The sequence below is a fragment of the Channa argus genome, chromosome 4, assembly GCF_033026475.1.
Source record: "Channa argus isolate prfri chromosome 4, Channa argus male v1.0, whole genome shotgun sequence".
Lineage (NCBI taxonomy): Eukaryota > Metazoa > Chordata > Actinopteri > Anabantiformes > Channidae > Channa > Channa argus.
This window is the reverse complement of record NC_090200.1, coordinates 17,907,673-17,926,010: the sequence shown is the minus strand read 5'-3', so window position 1 is coordinate 17,926,010 and position 18,338 is coordinate 17,907,673. Positions and strand designations below refer to the sequence as shown.

General features: G+C 39.5%; 2 protein-coding genes across 8 annotated transcripts in view; both read left to right on the top strand.

Moving 5' to 3' along the window:
• The first annotated feature begins 352 nt into the window (after positions 1–352).
• Positions 353–11,687, top strand: LOC137125791 (guanine nucleotide-binding protein G(i) subunit alpha-1). The gene is made up of 9 exons (XM_067501805.1): positions 353–835; positions 6,199–6,241; positions 7,101–7,242; positions 8,017–8,174; positions 8,295–8,423; positions 9,253–9,382; positions 9,465–9,618; positions 10,346–10,538; positions 10,639–11,687. The coding sequence occupies exons 1-8, from the start codon at positions 718–720 to the stop codon at positions 10,534–10,536; spliced, it is 1,065 nt and encodes a 354-aa protein (XP_067357906.1). The 5' UTR covers positions 353–717; the 3' UTR covers positions 10,537–10,538; positions 10,639–11,687.
• Positions 11,688–17,218: 5,531 nt separating this feature from the next.
• Positions 17,219–18,338, top strand: part of LOC137125646 (membrane-associated guanylate kinase, WW and PDZ domain-containing protein 2-like) — a 66,441-nt gene continuing 65,321 nt past the window's right edge. For 3 of the 7 annotated variants that reach the window (XM_067501440.1, XM_067501439.1, XM_067501448.1), the window contains exon 1: positions 17,219–17,864. In XM_067501440.1, coding sequence (XP_067357541.1) covers positions 17,567–17,864 — 298 coding nt within the window. In that variant the 5' untranslated portion in view covers positions 17,219–17,566. The remainder of the gene's footprint in view (positions 17,865–18,338) is intronic. The other 4 variants (XM_067501442.1, XM_067501441.1, XM_067501447.1 and 1 more) reach the window with 2 other exon arrangements.

Sequence of the window (18,338 nt, the reverse complement as noted above, 5' to 3'; positions counted from 1 at the left end):
CCATTAGAAACAGAGACCTATTTTAGAGCTGTAGTATGAAACATTTTTTAAAATATCTTTGTAGCAGACGTATGCCCTAAAACTTATGTAGAGGGGCTTTTGATTAATCACATGAAGACTCCCAGAACTGCATTAGCAGCAGTGGAGAGATATTTGCTTCCAAACACTGGGCATTACATTTGTCCAATCAACAAAATATTTACCCAATACTTTACCCAAATTATTACAGACCCCCATGTTATATTGTTATGAAATTTAGCTGTACTAATCACAGTAGGCAGTTTGTAAACTCTACATTTTGAAAGAGGCTTGTTGCTTTTCACGCATGCGCGGTACGATGGTGTCAAGAACAGGAAGCGAACATTTTAGTCAGTCGCAGATGCTGCTGTCGACAGTACGCTACGTTTTTCTGTCAATGATCATTGATTCTGTTCGACCCCCTTCGGGTAGTTGAAACCAAAATAGTGTAGAAAACTGTCGTGAAAAACGTCTTGTTGTGTTTAATTAAATTTTGAGGACTAAAATTAGGAGTTAGAGTGCCAGATAAGGGCGTGTGTCAATCTCAAGTGTTGGAGACAGAGTGTCTCCTCCTCCTCCTCCTCCTCCTCACTACTGGATGCTAACTCGGTAGCCGCTGCATGTTGTTGCACTCCTTGTTAAAAGTTGGGTTTTAGTCCGTCTATTTTTTAATTTATACAGAGGTAAGATCAAAGCAAGATGGGATGTACTTTGAGCACGGACGACAAAGCTGCGCAGGAGCGGAGCAAGATGATCGACAGGAATCTGCGGGACGACGGAGAAAAGGCTGCCCGGGAGGTCAAGCTGCTGCTGCTCGGTGAGAGAAACATAGAGAGACGGGGTCTCGGTCTATTTGCTGAACAGGGATTTTCATGTCTACCACCTACCGATAACATAAGTTGATGGAACATATTTACTTGTATATTGTAGCAAATTTTTAAAAGTAACGATTGACTAAACAAATGGCAGCTTGAAACATTTTGGAGACATTTATATAATTGGCGCAGAGGAAGTTCAGTAACGTTGCCTAACAAAAAGTTGGACCTTCTGGATTTTTTTTTAAATTTCGGCCTCAGCAAGTTAAATAAACCTAGTCAGTAACCCAATAATCCGTTTGCCATGTGCATAGTTTTGTCCCAGTGGGGACAACTGTAAGTCAATGAGCTAATTTAGCAGCTAGCTATTTAGCTAACGGTAGGTTAGCAACGACACGCTAGCGTGGATTAGCGTTAGTTAGCTAAATTAGCCGAAAGATTCTCTAAGCTGATATCTTTCAACAGGTCGGACCCTGATAAATGTCTGTGTTCTTAGTGTGATAAATTATCTTAATTGGTAAATTCCATCACCTGATCGTTTGTCTTTCCTCAGCCATTTATTACGTGTTTTAGGCCAATTGGCTTTAAATACAGCTAATCAATCTTCCAGACTAGGCTATTGATAAACTGTATTAATCTAAATAATGTATTTAAACAGATTTTAAATAAATGTTCACATGCTACTTAATCAGTTAATGTATTAGATATGGCGTTACAATGGCAGTTATGTTGCTCAAATAGTATAATCTGAAATCGCTGCATTTCCCAAATACTTATATCATATTTTAATTTTAGGGCTCTAAGTTACAAACTGTCATTTTGTTTTCAATGTAGTGATTTCTTTTGTATGATAGAAGGTTCAACCTCAGTTTAGTAAAAAAGGGTTAACTAAATGGATGTCTGAAAGAAAAAACATTAGTATGGTCATTTGAATGTGGTGACCAAGCAGGCAGAGGCTTACATCTCATTTCAGGCAGCTAGAATAGGCAAATGTGTTCAGAAATGATATCATTGAACTTAAGCTGATCCTTGCTTTTTTCAATTATAATCTTCCACATCTTTATCAGTATGACATCTTTCAGATATGTTGTTTGCATCAAGCTTCAAGAAAAGCTGCCACACCTTCTGACAGTTCTTCCTATTACTAAACCTGGTGACCACTGCTCCCTGGCTTAGTCAGGAAAAGACAGGTGAGAGGTTGCATGGCAACCTTTTCAGTCTGGCCAACTACAGTAAGCACCTGTGGCAACTATACACACACAACGGTAAGAGCTAGTGAATATTAACTGGATATTTACCTGGGTCTTGCAGTATGCAGACTGTTTAAAAAAAATACAAAATATATATTTTTTTGTTAATCTCTGCTATGGCAGATCATTGTGTCTGTGACATGTTTTCAGACATTTGACTTTACTACAGTCACGGACACTGGCTGCCCACAGCAGTCTGCTCTTACATATGTGTGTGTCATTTGAGATGAACCTCATTTGAATCTTAATGGTAGTTTTTATTTTTTCTCCTGTCATGATTTACACAAGCACCTGCTTGAGGTGTGTTGGATTGGTTTGCGGATTCAGAATCTGGTCAAGCAATTAGCATGTATGTTTGACGTCAACATTTGGCAGTCTGCGACACTGAAAATGTCTTTTAACAAATGTATATAAGTGTTTCTGATGCAGAGAGAGTAGGGCATCTTTACCATGCGTGATTATTGCAATCTGCTAGGCATCTCACTGGGGGTGTTTGCATTAATGCTGTAATCTGCAAATGACATGCTCTTGAGACAAGTGTTTTGAGTGGGAGAACTGCCTCTGATTTGTACTTTTTGTGTGCTGCACACATGCAAATCATAATGACTGATCTTTGTTTTAGTGTAGAGGCATTTGAAGGGTACAGTAGCAGAAAAAGCAGCACAGAAAAGATGCCGATCCAGTCAGTGTGACCCTGTTAAACATCTTGCCTTAGTGAGAAACTTGCGCCACCTTGTTTTTTCCACCTTTTTACCCTAATTGCCACCTATTAAGCCCTTCACTTTTAGCAGTTCAATGAGACATGACTGTGTGTTTGGAAATTAATTTTAAGCTTGTTTTGATTTTTGCAGTGTTAGCACTGGCTGTTTGTCATGTGGGAGAATGAATTGGGTAACAGTTCTCCTCACTGGGGAACTGTGAGTCCCTTCAGAGGTAAGGTTATTAAAATGTTGTGTGCTCAGCTGAAAACATGCCAGGATCTCAGAGGGACCTCCTAGAAAGGAGATGCTATGTACCAAAGAGTTCTGGATGTCAAATTTACAGTGATTGTCTTAAATTTTACCTTGAAGGAAGAACTGGGATCATACTGCACCACCTATAAGACTCAGCATGATTGTCTAACCCAAAGCGTTTAAGCTGTGTATAATCTCATTAACGAGAGGATCTTGTTGATTAATCCAATTGCACTGGGACCTGGCTAAACGGGACATTTCATTTGTTTTTTGTTTTGGGTGTGGATCTAAGTTGCCATCAAAAATGAAGTTGCAGCTTAGTGTGACTGTTGTGATTTGACTTGTAAGGGCTGCCCAGTGACACAAACTATTGATTTTTATTGTTTTTCTTACTTACAAGTATGTGCTGTAGTTTAAGTTTTGAGAGAGGAATATTTCCACACTTAGTTTGCAGCTTCAGACAGATGTAAAGTCACTGCAACCTATTTGATTCAAGATTCCAACAACTTTATTGATCCCATAGGTAAATTGTGTTGCCTTGTTACAGCTGCTGTCCATGTGAAAAGTAGAAAAGAAAGGAAACAAAATTTCCAGCAAACCAAAAAAATAAACAAGTACAATCTACTGACCAATAAGTAAGAAAAAACCTATCTAGAGCAGTAAGCATAAATGAAATAAAAATAATCTATCAAATAAAAACAATACTATTTGTCCATTTTGATTAAGTGCTCTCCTTTTTACAAAAGGGCGATGGGTTGTACAGTTTAATGGCTACTGGGAGAAAGGATCACCTGTCCATAACCAGTTCCTTTGTTTTACTAATGTTGAGCTTAAGATGATTGTGCTCACACCAGTTAACAAAACTGTCCACCACTGATTGATACTCTGTCCATTCGGGAGCACCTGTCCTGCAGGTCCCAGTGTCAAACAGTTTTGCAAACAGATACTGGGGTTATTGGGGTAGTCCAAGATCCAGGCAATTATGGGGGTGTCAGCAAACAAGCTCTATAATTTCTCCCCCAGAAGGACAGGCTGGATTGTGTTAAAAGCACTGGAGAAGTCAAAGAGCATAAATCTTACAGACCCCCCCCCCCAGCCTTGTCCAGGTGGGTGTAGATGTGTTGTAACAGGTGACTGTCCTCCACCCCCAGCTGAGGCTGATGAGCAAACTGGAGGTGCTTCAACACTTTCAAGGCGTTGGAGGTTAGAGCCACAGGTCTGTGATCCCTGTGGACACTGGGGTGGGACACTTTCGGTACTGATGCCAGGCATGATATTTTCGGTCACACACGCACCCTCTCCAGCTGCAGGCTCGGGTTGAAGATGTGCTGAAGGAGGCCACAGAACTGTGGGGCACAGGCTTTCAGGACCCTGGGGCTGGTTCTATCAGTATCTAAAGCCTTTGTGGGGCGAAGCCTGCATAGCTCTCTCCTCACCTGCTCAGCTGAGATGCTCGTTGCTGTAGAGACAGGAGTGGCGTTCGAGTCATGCACGAGCGAGATGTGGGCACATGTGGTGAAGATCCTTGGGAGGTGGATATGAGACACATCTAATCAATTGAAAAAGGTGTTAAAATCATTAGCTATATACACACTCCCCTCTATCCTCTGGCCGCTGGTCTTATATCCAGTGATGCTTTTCATGTCACTCCAGACTGCTCTGGTGCTTTGGTAAGCTTCCTCCTGCAAGCCTCCTTCCCCTCTTTGATCTTTACCAGCAGCTGTCTCTGGACCTCCCTCACCGCTTCCCTGTCACCTGACCTGAATACTGCTTTCTTCTCATTCAGGATTATTTTAATGTGTTTGGTGACCCATGGCTTGTTGTTTGGGAAGCAGGGGACAGTTTTTGTTGGTATACAGATGTCAACACATAAGGTGATGTAATCTGTAATGCACGCTGTCAGTTAATCAATGTCCTCACCATGTGTCTGAGTGTTTTCCAATCTGTGGCCTCAAAACATCCCTTCAGGGTATTTGTGTCCCCCTCTTTTTAATGTTTTGGTGGTGGGGGCTGCCTTTGAACCAGGGGCTTGTACACAGGTAGGAGGTGGATCAGGTTGGGTCTAGACCTCTTTTACATTTGAGTACATCAGGTCAAGTGTCTTCTCCCCCCTGGGGTGACAATCGACATACTGTGTGAAGGTGGGGAGGGTCTTGGAGACGGTTGCATGATCAAAGTCACCGGAGAATAAAGAGGGCGTTGGGATGTTGAGTCTGCAGTCTGGCTGTGACAGAGTGTATGAAGTCACTTGCATCATCTCTGGAAGCGGAGGGGGGAATATAGACTGCGATCAGTATGGCATGTGAGAACTTTCTGGGCACATAGTATGGATGGAGGCCCACTGCCAACAGTTTGATGTCCGGGCAACAGTCTCTCTCTTTCACAGTAACATGACCAGAATGACCACCTGTTGATGTAGATGACCAGGCCTCCTCCTTTACTCTTTCTGCTTTCCCCTGTCCTCCGATCCGCCTGCACTGTACTGAAGCCATCAATACTTATACATGTGTCGGGCGTACTGTCCTGCAGCCATGTGTCCCTGAAACACATTAGTCTACAATCTTGAGAGATATTTTTCTCCCTCATCAGTGCAGTCAACTTATCCACCTTATTCTCCAGAGACCTCAAGTTGCCCATAATCAGAGATGGGGCATGCGCCTTGAATCTTCACTCTCTCATTCACCTGTTTTCTTCTCCACCCCTCTGCTTTTTATCAGTTTTGAGACCTCTCGCGTTTTTCCTGTGCGCTGGTCACACCTGGTTGTGCGCTGGTCATACCTTGAAGCAGAAAAAGTTTTGCAATGATAAAAAACTAAGATTAAAAACTCCTCCAACTACATGATCAGAGAGGGTGTAAGCTTTTCACTGAAAACTAAATACCTTACTATACTAAAATACTACACTGAAAAAGGAAGAATAAATTAAAAGAAAAGTAGAGCAACTGCAACAGGCTGCAGTTGAAAACAAATCTGTGTCATAAAGTGACTGGTTTTTAAATGCACCCGAGAAGAAAATGATTCTTCTCGAGTGCATTTAATCTGTAATTTATTAGGAAGCGAAGCAGTAAAACAAATTAAACTAATTAGTATTTCTGTAGCTGAGATTTATACTTAAATTTGTATTGACTAGATGTTAATTTTTGTCATGTGTTCTCTGTTTCAGGTGCTGGAGAATCTGGGAAAAGTACAATTGTTAAACAGATGAAGTAAGTATGGTTGTACAGCATCAGATCTAACAACACATCTAGCATGGATGCAAGTACTGTTTGTTGAGAGGATAAGCGACTATGCAGCACAGTGTTTCCGTTCCTCAGATGTTTCTATATATGCAACCGAACATCTGACACAGCTGTAATTATTACTGATCAGGTTAGACACCTTGCCACTCTTATTCACTTTATTGGAAAAAATTCCTTTGTTCACTCATTCGCTATTCGGACATAATGGACACTCAGTAGAGTAAGGAGTAATTTAGATCTGGGACATATATTTATCAACGTCATCTTGTTCCATCACTGGCAGATTTTGTGTTTCATAACTGTAATTTTCAGTTACCAGTCAGTTTACCATAATGCACTGTTGAATTTCTAGCAAAAAAGTAGTATACATGTTACAGAAAGTAGAGTTTTGATCCTTAGAGGATGTTTTACTGTAAAACATAAATGTTACATGCAAATAATAGACAGTCAAATAAAACATAAAATGAAATATTACATTTTAGTCTTACATTATTTACTGTATTTAAATAGAAACTTTATGTCAAGGATTTTAAATAAGAATGATATGGTCAACAAGTAACACATAATTAAAGCTATATAAAATTTATTTTATAAATGGTTCAAATTAAAATCTTTAACTTTTATTTACACGTGTTTAATTAAATTAAACTTGTGGCTGAAAAACATTTCTCAATCTAAGAGTTAATTTTGTATGTCCCTTAAACATAAAACCATATGGTTTGTTTTCAAACATAAAGTGGCAGTAACTACCCACCAGTAATAATCTATTTTAGAAACATATTTATGCTACTGGGTGACGACTGCTAATGCCCACTTATTGCACCAGGATCATCCATGAAGCGGGCTACTCAGAGGAGGAGTGTAAGCAGTACAAGGCAGTGGTCTACAGCAACACCATCCAGTCCATAATTGCCATCATTAGAGCAATGGGACGCCTCAAGATTGACTTTGCTGATCCAGCCAGAGCGGTGAGTGAAGGAAAACAAAGCTTTCATGTATGCTCTATTGTCATTTCATTAATCTTCATCAAAGATGAAGGGAAGAAACTGCCCAAACATAGGTGTGCCAAGCTTGTAGCATCATATGCAAAAAGACTTTAGGCTGTAATTGGTGCTAAAGGTGTTTCAACAAAGTATTAAGCATTTTCATCTTCAATTTTTAATAAATTTGCAAAGATTTCAAAGAAACTTCTTTTATGTTGTAATGACGGGCTGTCAGCAAAAATGAATTTTACAGGAATTATCCGGACATTTGTTTTCTTTGCTTTTGATTACGTTGTGAAAATTGCTTTGGTGTTGTGCATTTGTATATTACTACCATATCCTGTAAATATATGCTGTGTGCAGAATATTATTTTTCTTCCTTATTGTAGTCTTCTGTTTCATGTTGCAAATCTCAAGATTTTCTTTTTCTTTTTTTTTTTCTTTTTTACTGGCCTAAAAAGAGGATTTGTTATTGCCTGAGCGACAACCAAATTTACACTCAAAAGCTCCCACTCTTGCATGTAACCAAAGACGCTAATCTAATGGTATACAAAGTTTCATGCTTACAAAGACCTAAACAGACATACCAATTTGTCATTGTTGATTACAGAACAATAGACCTTCATTTTTGTTTCTTGTAAACAGTCTTTATCTTGAGAGGTTTATTAAATATGAATTAAAAACTGGAATATAGTCGTAATCTCCATCAAGTTACCAAAAGCCGTGGCTTGTTTCATTGAGGATATTTCATCTCATTAGGATGATGCGCGGCAGCTGTTTGTACTGGCGGGTTCAGCAGAGGAGGGCTTTATGACAAGTGAGCTGGCTGGGGTCATCCAGCGGCTGTGGAAGGACGGAGGAGTTCAAGCCTGCTTCAGCCGCTCCCGAGAGTACCAGCTCAATGACTCTGCAGCTTAGTGAGTGAGATGCATTGACACAATTACAGGAACTAATGTGTGACTGTACTTGACAAAGAAGTCCCATTATAAACTCTATTAAACATCTGTGTGTTTATTTTTTTCTTTCTTTCTCCATAGCTACCTAAATGACTTGGACAGGATATCCCACGCTGCGTACGTACCCACCCAACAGGATGTGTTGAGGACCAGAGTCAAAACTACTGGTATTGTGGAAACACACTTCACTTTCAAGGACCTGCATTTCAAGTGAGAACAACTACCACAGCTTGTTTAGTCATTTAACACTTCATTATTTCTATAATGACAAGTGTTGCTATGTACTTGTTTGTTTCCAGGCCTCCACATTGTCCCCACTTTTCTATGAAAAAATGTAGGTCTGGTGTCATTTTCTCTGATGGCTGATTATTTAAAAAAAAAAAAAAATCAGGTGGTGCATAGTCAGTAAGACATGATATGACACGCACAACATGATAGAAAACTTTGACTGGGGAAACTGTTTTGTTTACAGCACGTTAGAGCCGTGCATCCAAAAAAAAAAGGTTTTGTAAATTGACTACATGGGCAGTCTAGATGATGTTTCACCTCTTACTTAAAAGGCTTCTTCAGTTTTTACCAACATCTTGTTCAAAATAACAGTCTTCCCTATCAAGAATGACAGTCAACGTAATGACTCTACAGAGTTTATAGGCCAATTTATTCAAGATTTATTATTTCTTTTTCTATCAGTTACTCTGTTTAATTGATGACCAGAGAAATCTGTTTCTTATTGTATTACTTGCAATTGTGTACTTGACATAGAGTTTGGAGCAGATACTTTGTAATGCTACTTGAGAAGAGAATTTGAAGTTGTACTTGTAGTAGAGAACTTTTACTTGAATATTGACTTTGTCTATTTCTGCCACCTCTGCTCAGTAGTTGTATTCACATTACTATAGAGAAATTAATTAATGACTGTTGATGGTCTTGTTGTATCTATTTAGAAATTACTATTCCGAGAAAGTGTCAGAGTTAAGATGCTGAGTGAAGTTGTGTGGTGGGTAGTTTACAGTGTATGCTGTCTGTATTCTCTCTGCAGAATGTTTGATGTAGGTGGACAGAGGTCAGAGAGGAAGAAGTGGATCCATTGTTTCGAGGGCGTCACTGCTATCATCTTCTGTGTGGCTCTGAGTGACTATGACCTGGTGTTGGCTGAGGATGAGGAGATGGTAAGCACAACTTGGTTGATCATCTGCCTTTTATTCAGTTGTTTTGTTTGGTTACCATCATGTGAATTCTCCTCTTGTTTAGAACCGAATGCATGAGAGCATGAAGCTATTTGACTCCATCTGCAACAACAAGTGGTTCACAGACACCTCCATCATTCTCTTTCTGAACAAGAAAGACCTGTTTGAGGAGAAGATCAAAAAGAGTCCTCTCACAATCTGCTACCCAGAATATGCAGGTAAACAAAATACAGAGACAGAGATGTCCCTGTACCAGTATTTGGTTCGATCAGCAGTATCTGCCAGTGTCTCGTCAGCTTCACTGTGAAGCTAATTGACGGGATTTCACTGTCCACCAACTCATACTTGAAGCGCAACAGTTTAGTACTTGCATTATTACTTCATATCAGCAAGGGCTTGTACTCTCTGTGGATAAAGTGGTATCAAGTTCTAGAAAAGGCCATCCATGTAATTTGACTCATAAATACATTTGCTTAGGTTTCTGAGATGTCTTAAATATCCAGTGGTCTGACCAGGCATCTATGATAATGCATATGTTGACAGCAACATGTAGTCTATATAATTTATCTGCATTAAGATGTATTACATTTAGGCTTGCTCACACAATTAATTACCATTAAAATATGCACACAGCAGCAGTGATAAAAGATGCATTCGTCCATGCTAGCTCCTAGTTAACTAATTTTAAATGTTATGTGGAAGCAAAATGACAATACAGCAGCCAAATTATTTTGTAGCGTTTAAAACACTAAAAAAAAATTCTTCCATCATGTTAAATTATATGCTGTGTCAACCAATTTGGTGGTTGTCAAACTGCACATGTATGGTAACAACCATGACAATAAAGTCAATTTGTAAATGTATATAGTGCAGACATCGTATAAGTGTAATGTTGGATCTGATGGAACTCATCTGTTATTTCTACTTCTTGATCCTTTAAATTAGGATCCAACACCTATGAGGAGGCAGCAGCCTATGTTCAGTGCCAGTTTGAAGACCTCAATAAAAGAAAGGACACCAAGGAGATCTACACCCATTTCACCTGTGCCACAGACACCAAGAATGTGCAGTTTGTGTTTGATGCAGTCACTGATGTCATTATTAAGAACAACCTGAAGGACTGTGGCCTCTTCTAAAGGTATGTTCAGCTGTCTGCAGGTTGAGCTGTATCAACAGTCAGTTCTTGTGGTCCCATTTTGTCTTCTAATCAATTTTTTCTTTTTTTTTACCCTGCTTAGGCATCCTGGTGGTCAGCCTAGCAAGTGACTTTATTGAGTCTGACGGGAGGGAACTTCATGGGCCCTGCTAAGAATGTCACTTTTAACCTCTTATTAACTTATGCTCATCTCTAAAAGTTTTCAAAACGGTGTGTAGAAAAAACATTTTGTGTAAAATATTTGTACAACTGTCAGTGGTTTGGGGATTTTTTCAGTTTTTAATATGTGCTTGTTTTACCTTATTTTAAATTTTTATACAAAATGGGGGGCCTTTACTTTTTTGTCCATAAATGAACACTTTGTCTTACGTTTTTAGGTGGTTGTGCCTTGCATGCCTTAGTTGCAGTGTTTTCTTTTTATTAACTTAGATATTAGGTTTATGTAGATTTTACCATTTAGCTCTTCCAACCCCCCAAACACCATATTATCTTTTTCTTTCTAGATTATTTCACTGTCTCATCATTCTTGCCTCCTTGTACAAACCAAGCGAGACCAAGTCACTATGTAGACCAGTTCACTTTGACATTCTTTGAGAGCTCTGAGTGTGATTATCATGTGTGTTGAGAGCGGGAGATTTGTTTTGATTGAGACCGAAAGCCTGCGTGATTGTGCGTGCGTGTGATTGTGAATGGTTGTGTGCACAATATAAATCAAAAGGGACTTTATTCCTCCACTTGTCATCCTCTTTCAAAGTTTTATTTTTCTAAGCGACCAAAAAAACTGCTCTGTCTAATTAATGAGTGCACATTGTTGGTGCACTGCTACAAATTCAAACATTTCTAGTTGATTCAGGAAGTTAAGAGAAGCTTTGAAGAGGATGCCAGTGGTTGCTTTGTAGCAAACTGTAGGACCACATGTAGATCTGTGTTCAGTGCATAAGCTGATAGACAGGCTCAGTACACTGTTGTGCACTGCTATTGACTATGATCTGTGATGGTTTTAAGTTACATATCCCCCACCTTAGACCCCAACCCCTTGTTTCCATTCGATGGGGACATAAGTAGACTAATCCATGATTTTGCTATTAAAAAAAGCTGCTGTGGAGAAACCATGGCAACTTATGCAACAAACAGGTCGTGTTTTTCTGTGTGACTTTTTTTTTCCATACAGGAAAACATTTGCCTCATTAGAATAAAAAATATTGTTCCCTTGCACAAAGAAGTAGATCTGAAATTGTTTGTCCTTTTAGTAATCAGTTTAACTATTTTCATGACCTCTGAATTGGTTTTAGCCTGAAATGGCCAGTGTGTCTGGTTGCTTTTTTACAAATGTAAATTACAAATGTATTATTCTGACTTTTCTCTAAGTTGTAATAGTTGTATAGGTTCTGCATAAAATTTGCTTTACAAAATTATTGAACAGTTTAAAAAGTTGAAATATTGAATAACGTGTTGACAACAAGTTTGTTTTGGGGAGTTAATGAGACCCTTATTTACAGATTTGGAGATATTCACCTTTTACAATTTGGGTGCACTACTAAGGACAGCAACTTCATGTTAAGGCATTTTTTTATTTATTATTTTTATTTTGAGAAGAGAAGTTTGTAGATCAGAAGAATCTAACATGGGCACGTTTTTGCACTATACCCACGTTGTATATTAGTAGATTTATAAATGTGCAGGAGAATCTTAAGAGGTCCCCTCTAGACATTTTAAAAGAGAAATAAAAATGCTCTAATAATAATTTATCCTCTTGTTAATAAGCAACTTACAAATTGTTATAACCTCATCTTTAAATATTGAGGCAATCATGGTCAAGAAAGGCAACTTAAAATGTCGTGGAGTTTTGCTCAATGCTCATTCTGCACAGTGAAAATCCAACATGGAAGTAAAGAAATGGTATACAAAACATAAGTAGACGGGACTTTAATACTTCTAAAACTGCCTGGAAGTCAGAGAGGGACTGGAAAGCAGAGCTGATATTGACAATACATAGTTCCCTCTAGTGGAAACATTGAGTAATGACCATGATGATGACCAAAACTGATGCCTGCTTCATGGCCATAAAGGAGACAAGTGGAAATCTAATCAGTTTTAATATAATTAACACAGATTGTTCCTGACAAAGATGCATTGGTCTTTACTATTAAATCTCCATTGGAAACACCCCAAGATTAGGACTAATTAATTCTGAACTAAAATGTGAAAGTGATTTTTCGACCAAGCTGTGCTGATTCAAAGCAATAACTGAGGCCCAGGATCCTGCCCAGTATTTATAAACGATCAACCATTAAAGGAATTAGTTTAGAGATAGTGATGGGATTATTGCAACAACTGTCATGTTCCAGTATTTAAAAAAATATATATTTTTAATAAACACCAAAGGGATGGCAACTAACATTCCCCAAATGGGGCACAGCGGTGCCAAGGCTGACTTCTGTCTTGCAGCCTTAAGTAGCTAAGCCATCTCTGCTCAAGCACAATGACTGGGCATTAGCCGAGAGGACACTATCTTGGGAGGCATTGTGTGATTTAAAAGCTAACTGCAAAGTCATTTAGCTAATCTCCAAAGCTCCTATGGGGAGATCAAACAGTATGGATATGAAGCTTCTTCAAAACTGAAGTAGTTAAGGAAAGTAAAGAAGAGGATGATGATGCTAATGATTTTGATCAAACGGCACAATACTGCAAAGTGCAGCTGACCACAGAGTCAAAGCAATGGGAATCCAATCCAAAGTACAGTCTTCACCCAAAAAAACTGCCTTGTTTTTTCATATGTAGCTTAATACATTAGATTAAAAGTGTTACCAACAGAGAAGACAGGAAGAGACAACAGGTTTTTATCTGATAACAGTGTGTCATATTGGTGAGGATGTCCTATAATTTTTATTTTTACATAAATGTATAACAGAGTTTGGTTTGTGCTTTAAAGGAATAGTTCAACATTTTTGGAAATGTGCTAATTTCCATTTTCAATCCATAGTATGCTCAGGGTTTATAGTAAACATGAAGCTATCACCAGTAGCTACTTAGTTTAGTAACACACACCCACCTTCAACTAACGTGTTAATTATTAAACATTGGAGATGCTCTTTGCTCTATTTTTTAACTTTGGACAGAGCCAATCTAGTTGTTTCGCTTTGTTTTTGGTATTCATGCTAGTGGCAGCAGCTTCATGGTATTGAGCTTCTCATCCAATTTTTTAGAAAAATAAAAAGACGTGTATTTCCCCAAATGCTAAAATATTACTCTAAATGGTGACTTTAGTGAAAGGTTTCCTTTTTCACATTAAACAGATCGGTAGTATTACAAATATAGATATCAATATGCCACTCAGTGGAATGCATTAGCTCTGTGTTTGTCCTCTAACGCCCCGAGGAAAGATCTGGCTCTTTAACCGTTGAATGCTTCACTGTGTTGACCTGCTAGTCTCTTAGCTGTGTCTTTTTGCTGTTTGCGTACAGTGTGTTCTTGGAGCTTTTTCACTGAAAACAGCTGCCTGCTGTGGCTGACAATGACCCAAAAGAGAGAGACTGGACCAACACAGCATATTTGTGGACAGTGAAGTGATATGAGCTGCAGAGTTAGAAGATAATTATAAGGTTCATCCTAGCTAGCACATTGCCATTTTATTTTCTCATTGTCATTGGACACTATTAAACTATCAATTATAGCCAATTTAATACAAATTATTGAATCTTTTAAGGTTTTTAAACATGATCTATTTTACAGCTGTTACTAAATTACCTTAAACACATCCTCTGCATTGCTGTTCTGGCATTACATCTGTGATAAACCTGTATCAGCAGACATTAGTTGGTCTATCAATCAGGCTTTAGTGAAGATGTCTAGAGGTTTGGTTTTTAGTGAGTCTGGACTTTCTACAGGTGTAGTTTGCCATCACAAGTTTCACTACATAATTAAATCTCATTGTGAGCTTGGAGAAAAAGCCAGTATGGTTTAGTTGCCAATTCCCTTAAGCCACTCAGCCTAATTAACTTATTTGCTCTGTGTGTTACATTTGATTGTGAGTGTGAGGGTGTGCGCATTTGAAACTGATTTTTACCAGCTGCTCCAGCATACAATCTATATAATTTTAAAGTTGAATTTTTTCCCCCAAAGATTGTCAGTGTCTCACTGGACAGAAAATGATAACTTATGTGTTTATCCTTAGTCTGGCATATCTGGATAAAATAAAGATGATAAGGACACGAGGAGTCTGTTCGCCCTACTGAGAGTGTGTGAGTGTCTCTGCGAAGGTGACTCTTCTCCCCCTGTTTTTGTCACGCACAAAAAACTACTTGGTGTGCATTTCTTCCTTAGGAGCAAATACACAATGTCAATGAGGGAGGCAGTGAGCTAAATCCATATAGGCTCTATTGAAATGCCCCCTTAGAGTGCACAGACTGCCTCGTGTTATTGTATTTTTTGCCTTCTGTTGTTGGCAGCCTGCTTTAGGATGCTCATTACTTTCTGTCTGTAATGATGATATAAAGTAATATCCTTTCCTTTTTTATTCCTTCATCCTCCCATTGTACACAAACACAGTCAGAAAAATAATTACAGACAGTCTGAGGAGGCCCATGTGAATGCTTCTCTAGTGCACAATTTTTAATTTGATTGTTAATATTCTGGCAGAAAGTGAAAGATTTAATGGAGTAGGTAGTTCTGGTAAAACTCACAGCTTTTAAAGAAAAATAACACAGATAAAGCAGACATTGATTTTGAGACCGTCTGCCACAATGACAACAAGACTAAAAGAGCATGATTACAATGCTGTCAAGAGCTCACCTCCTCCTAACACTGTGCATCTGTGAGTGGCCACACAGACAGTACCTAGAGCTACTACTGTACTACTTTAGCATGCTGTCAAAAGGAAATCTTACAGTGGTGGTGAGTTGCTTGAAGTGACTCCCAATTTAGATGCTCCAGCTCAAATCTTCGACAGCTGATGGCTTTTGTGTTTGTTCTTCTATGAAAGGAAAGTCCAAAATAGTGAAATTCACTGATCCAGATATAGATAAATGAGCAAAGGGTGAACACTCAGTGCGTGATTTATCCTGCTCAGACAAAAACTACAAAAAAGCTACACAGCGTCAACAACTTTTATCTCATATGAAGGCAGTACCAGCTGACTTCACAATTTAGTATATCTGTAACCATAAATTAGCTGGTGTTGGCATGAAAACCTTCAAACTCTAAGCCCTACACAATCTTTTAACCCTGAGCTACTGTATATTTCAGTCCAGACTCCAGATTTCTTGAAGCTGAGGCTGCAGTTCTGACTTCCACCAGCAGAGGCACAATTGAAGAAAAGCAGGGATTCTTTTCCTCTTTGAGTAGGTAATCTACTAATCCAGCCAGTTTCTGGATTATATCAGTACTATTTAATCTTCATCTTTAATAATCATATAGTCTGGTTCATCATCTGCTAAGAATTACTTTAAAAACATGAGCTGCAAGAAGAACTACAGTATGACCTAAATGCCAAGACACTGGAGTAAGTACACTGAGGCTCAAAGTGAATCCCCTGATCCCCATGGATTATTTACTGGCTGTAAAACGGACAGAGGGTTGTGTATAGTAATGCCATTTTGTAGGGAGGAAATTCATATGACAGAAGAACATGCATGTCCTAAAAAAACACACACATACACACACAGCAGGTGAGAGGGACTATCATCCTCAGTAGATCTGGAGGAGCAACTTTTGACCTTTCTTTTAAATATTGAATGAAACTTTACTTCACCAGCTGTGTAAACCAATGCATCCATGAAAAAGTAATGGCAACAAAAGGATTTGTCATTCTCAGTCATCTTAGCAAAAATGGCAACTGGCTTCAAGAGTGTTTTAAAACACTTAAATAATTTCAAAACCAGAATGCTTCTTCTTTTCCTTTCAGCTATTCCCTTTCAGGGACTTATGTGGCACATCTGATCTAGCCATATTTTAACATTAGCCATAGTTTGACATATCAATGATCTCTACTTGACCAGAAGAACTACAGAGTTTGCAGATAGAAACAGGAATTTGTTAAAGATGGAATTTGACAAAAACCTTTGACTTTTATCTGATAACAAGGTTGTTTGGTAAAAGAAATATTTCCTGAATTGTGTAGGTCTATATATTGAGCAATAATGAATTAAGGGAATAAAATGCATCACATAATAAAATTATACTGGATTTCAAATTGGTGGACCTGCAACAAGATGGGGTAAGCTTAGTTAATCAGTGATGCCGGTGTTGCCCTTAGACTTCTGTGTTGGTTCATAATGTGTGTAAGTGGTCTGTGCTGTGTTAACAAGCAAACTTTGAATAATAAAACCACAAGTGCCACATGGTGAGCCTGGTTGGGTCCTCTGTGATTGTAGGGCCCAAATCATTTTCCCATGAAGCCCTGTGGTAAACTACTTTTAATTACACAAAACTCAGTCTTTTCTTTTGCATGGTCAATATCTCTTTAAATGCATTTTCTTATATGTTTAATATGATCCTGCAAAAAACAAAACAAAACAACAAAAAAAAAAACCCAAAAACAAACAAGTTTCCAGTTAGATCCTACAGCGTTGTTTATGTATAATGTGGTGTAAAGTGATGCTTCTCCTACATGTCATCGCCCCTGTGTGATCACAGTGAGCCTGAGGAAGCGCCCCTGGCAGTGTAGTGGGAGTGAAGCGCCTCCTGTGTTATTTCCCCTCCTCTTCATCCTTTTACGCCGAACCAGAACCATTCATCTCTCCCCTCCTTCAGGCTTCACATCCGGGTCATCCGCCAGTATCTGTCGATTGCGTCTGTGTGTCTGACTGAGTAATAATTATTTCAACCGCCGCCGTGCTGTACTGCAGCCTTCTGCCCGACTGCGCAGCTCGCCGAGCGGACACTGCGCCTGGCGTGCACCGGTGATGATGGACACGGGCGCTGTGAAGCTGCAGCCGGTCGCACAAAGGCAGGCATGAGACGGTAGGAAGCTTTTGTATGGGCTAGCCCGTGGTAATCAACTCGCCCTAACGATGTCTAAAAGCCTGAAGAAGAAAAACCACTGGACCAACAAAGTCCACGAAGCGGTGATAACCCGGGGGAAGGAAGGGGAGCTGGGGTTTGAGCTGAAGGGGGGCGCAGAAAACGGCCAGTTCCCCTACTTCGGCGAAGTGAAGCAGGGGAAGGGACTGATCCAAAGCGGTAAACTGGCCCAGGATGAGCTGTTACTGGAGGTCAACGACATGCCAGTGGCCGGGCTCACCACCCGAGACGTGCTGGCTGTGATTAAACACTGCAAAGACCCAGTCCGCCTCAAATCTGTCAAGCAAGGTGAGATACGCTGAGCACGAGAGGCCAGGATAAAAGTGGTGGAGAGTAGTGTGTGCGTGTCTGTGTGTCTGTCTGTCGAGCTGCTCTGATTAAGATGTCATCTGCTCAGTCATCTGTCAGTCTATACTGAGGACAGAGAGCGTGTGTTTAGGTGGACAACGCACAAACCTAAGCTCAGGCCTGTTTGTTGGTGTAACATGATTACGAGCCGAAATGATGGGTTCAGTCCACCAGGATCAGCGCCAGACTGTAATGATTATATCACAGCCTGAAGCAGCCGCCGTTTGTTTATCACAGTGTCGCTGGTCCGATGCCACAGCCTGGAGGGGGGTGTGTCCGCTTAGGCGTGATTCCCCAGCCTGTGTTGTCTCCTTATTTTTTGTCGAGGACCAGGATGGTTTCACTCAACAGGCCTGCTCCGTGGATCCAATGTTTTTCTTTTGTTGTTTTTTTTTTCTTTTTTTGCTTTGCTGA

Bases quoted from the DNA above. Each gene is read 5' to 3' on its own strand.
- LOC137125791 (XM_067501805.1), top strand. From the start codon at position 718: ATGGGATGTACTTTGAGCACGGACGACAAAGCTGCGCAGGAGCGGAGC. The intron at 836-6,198 runs GTGAGAGAAACA...TCTCTGTTTCAG, and splicing joins GGTCAAGCTGCTGCTGCTCG to GTGCTGGAGAATCTGGGAAA. The intron at 8,424-9,252 runs GTGAGAACAACT...TTCTCTCTGCAG, and splicing joins TTCAAGGACCTGCATTTCAA to AATGTTTGATGTAGGTGGAC.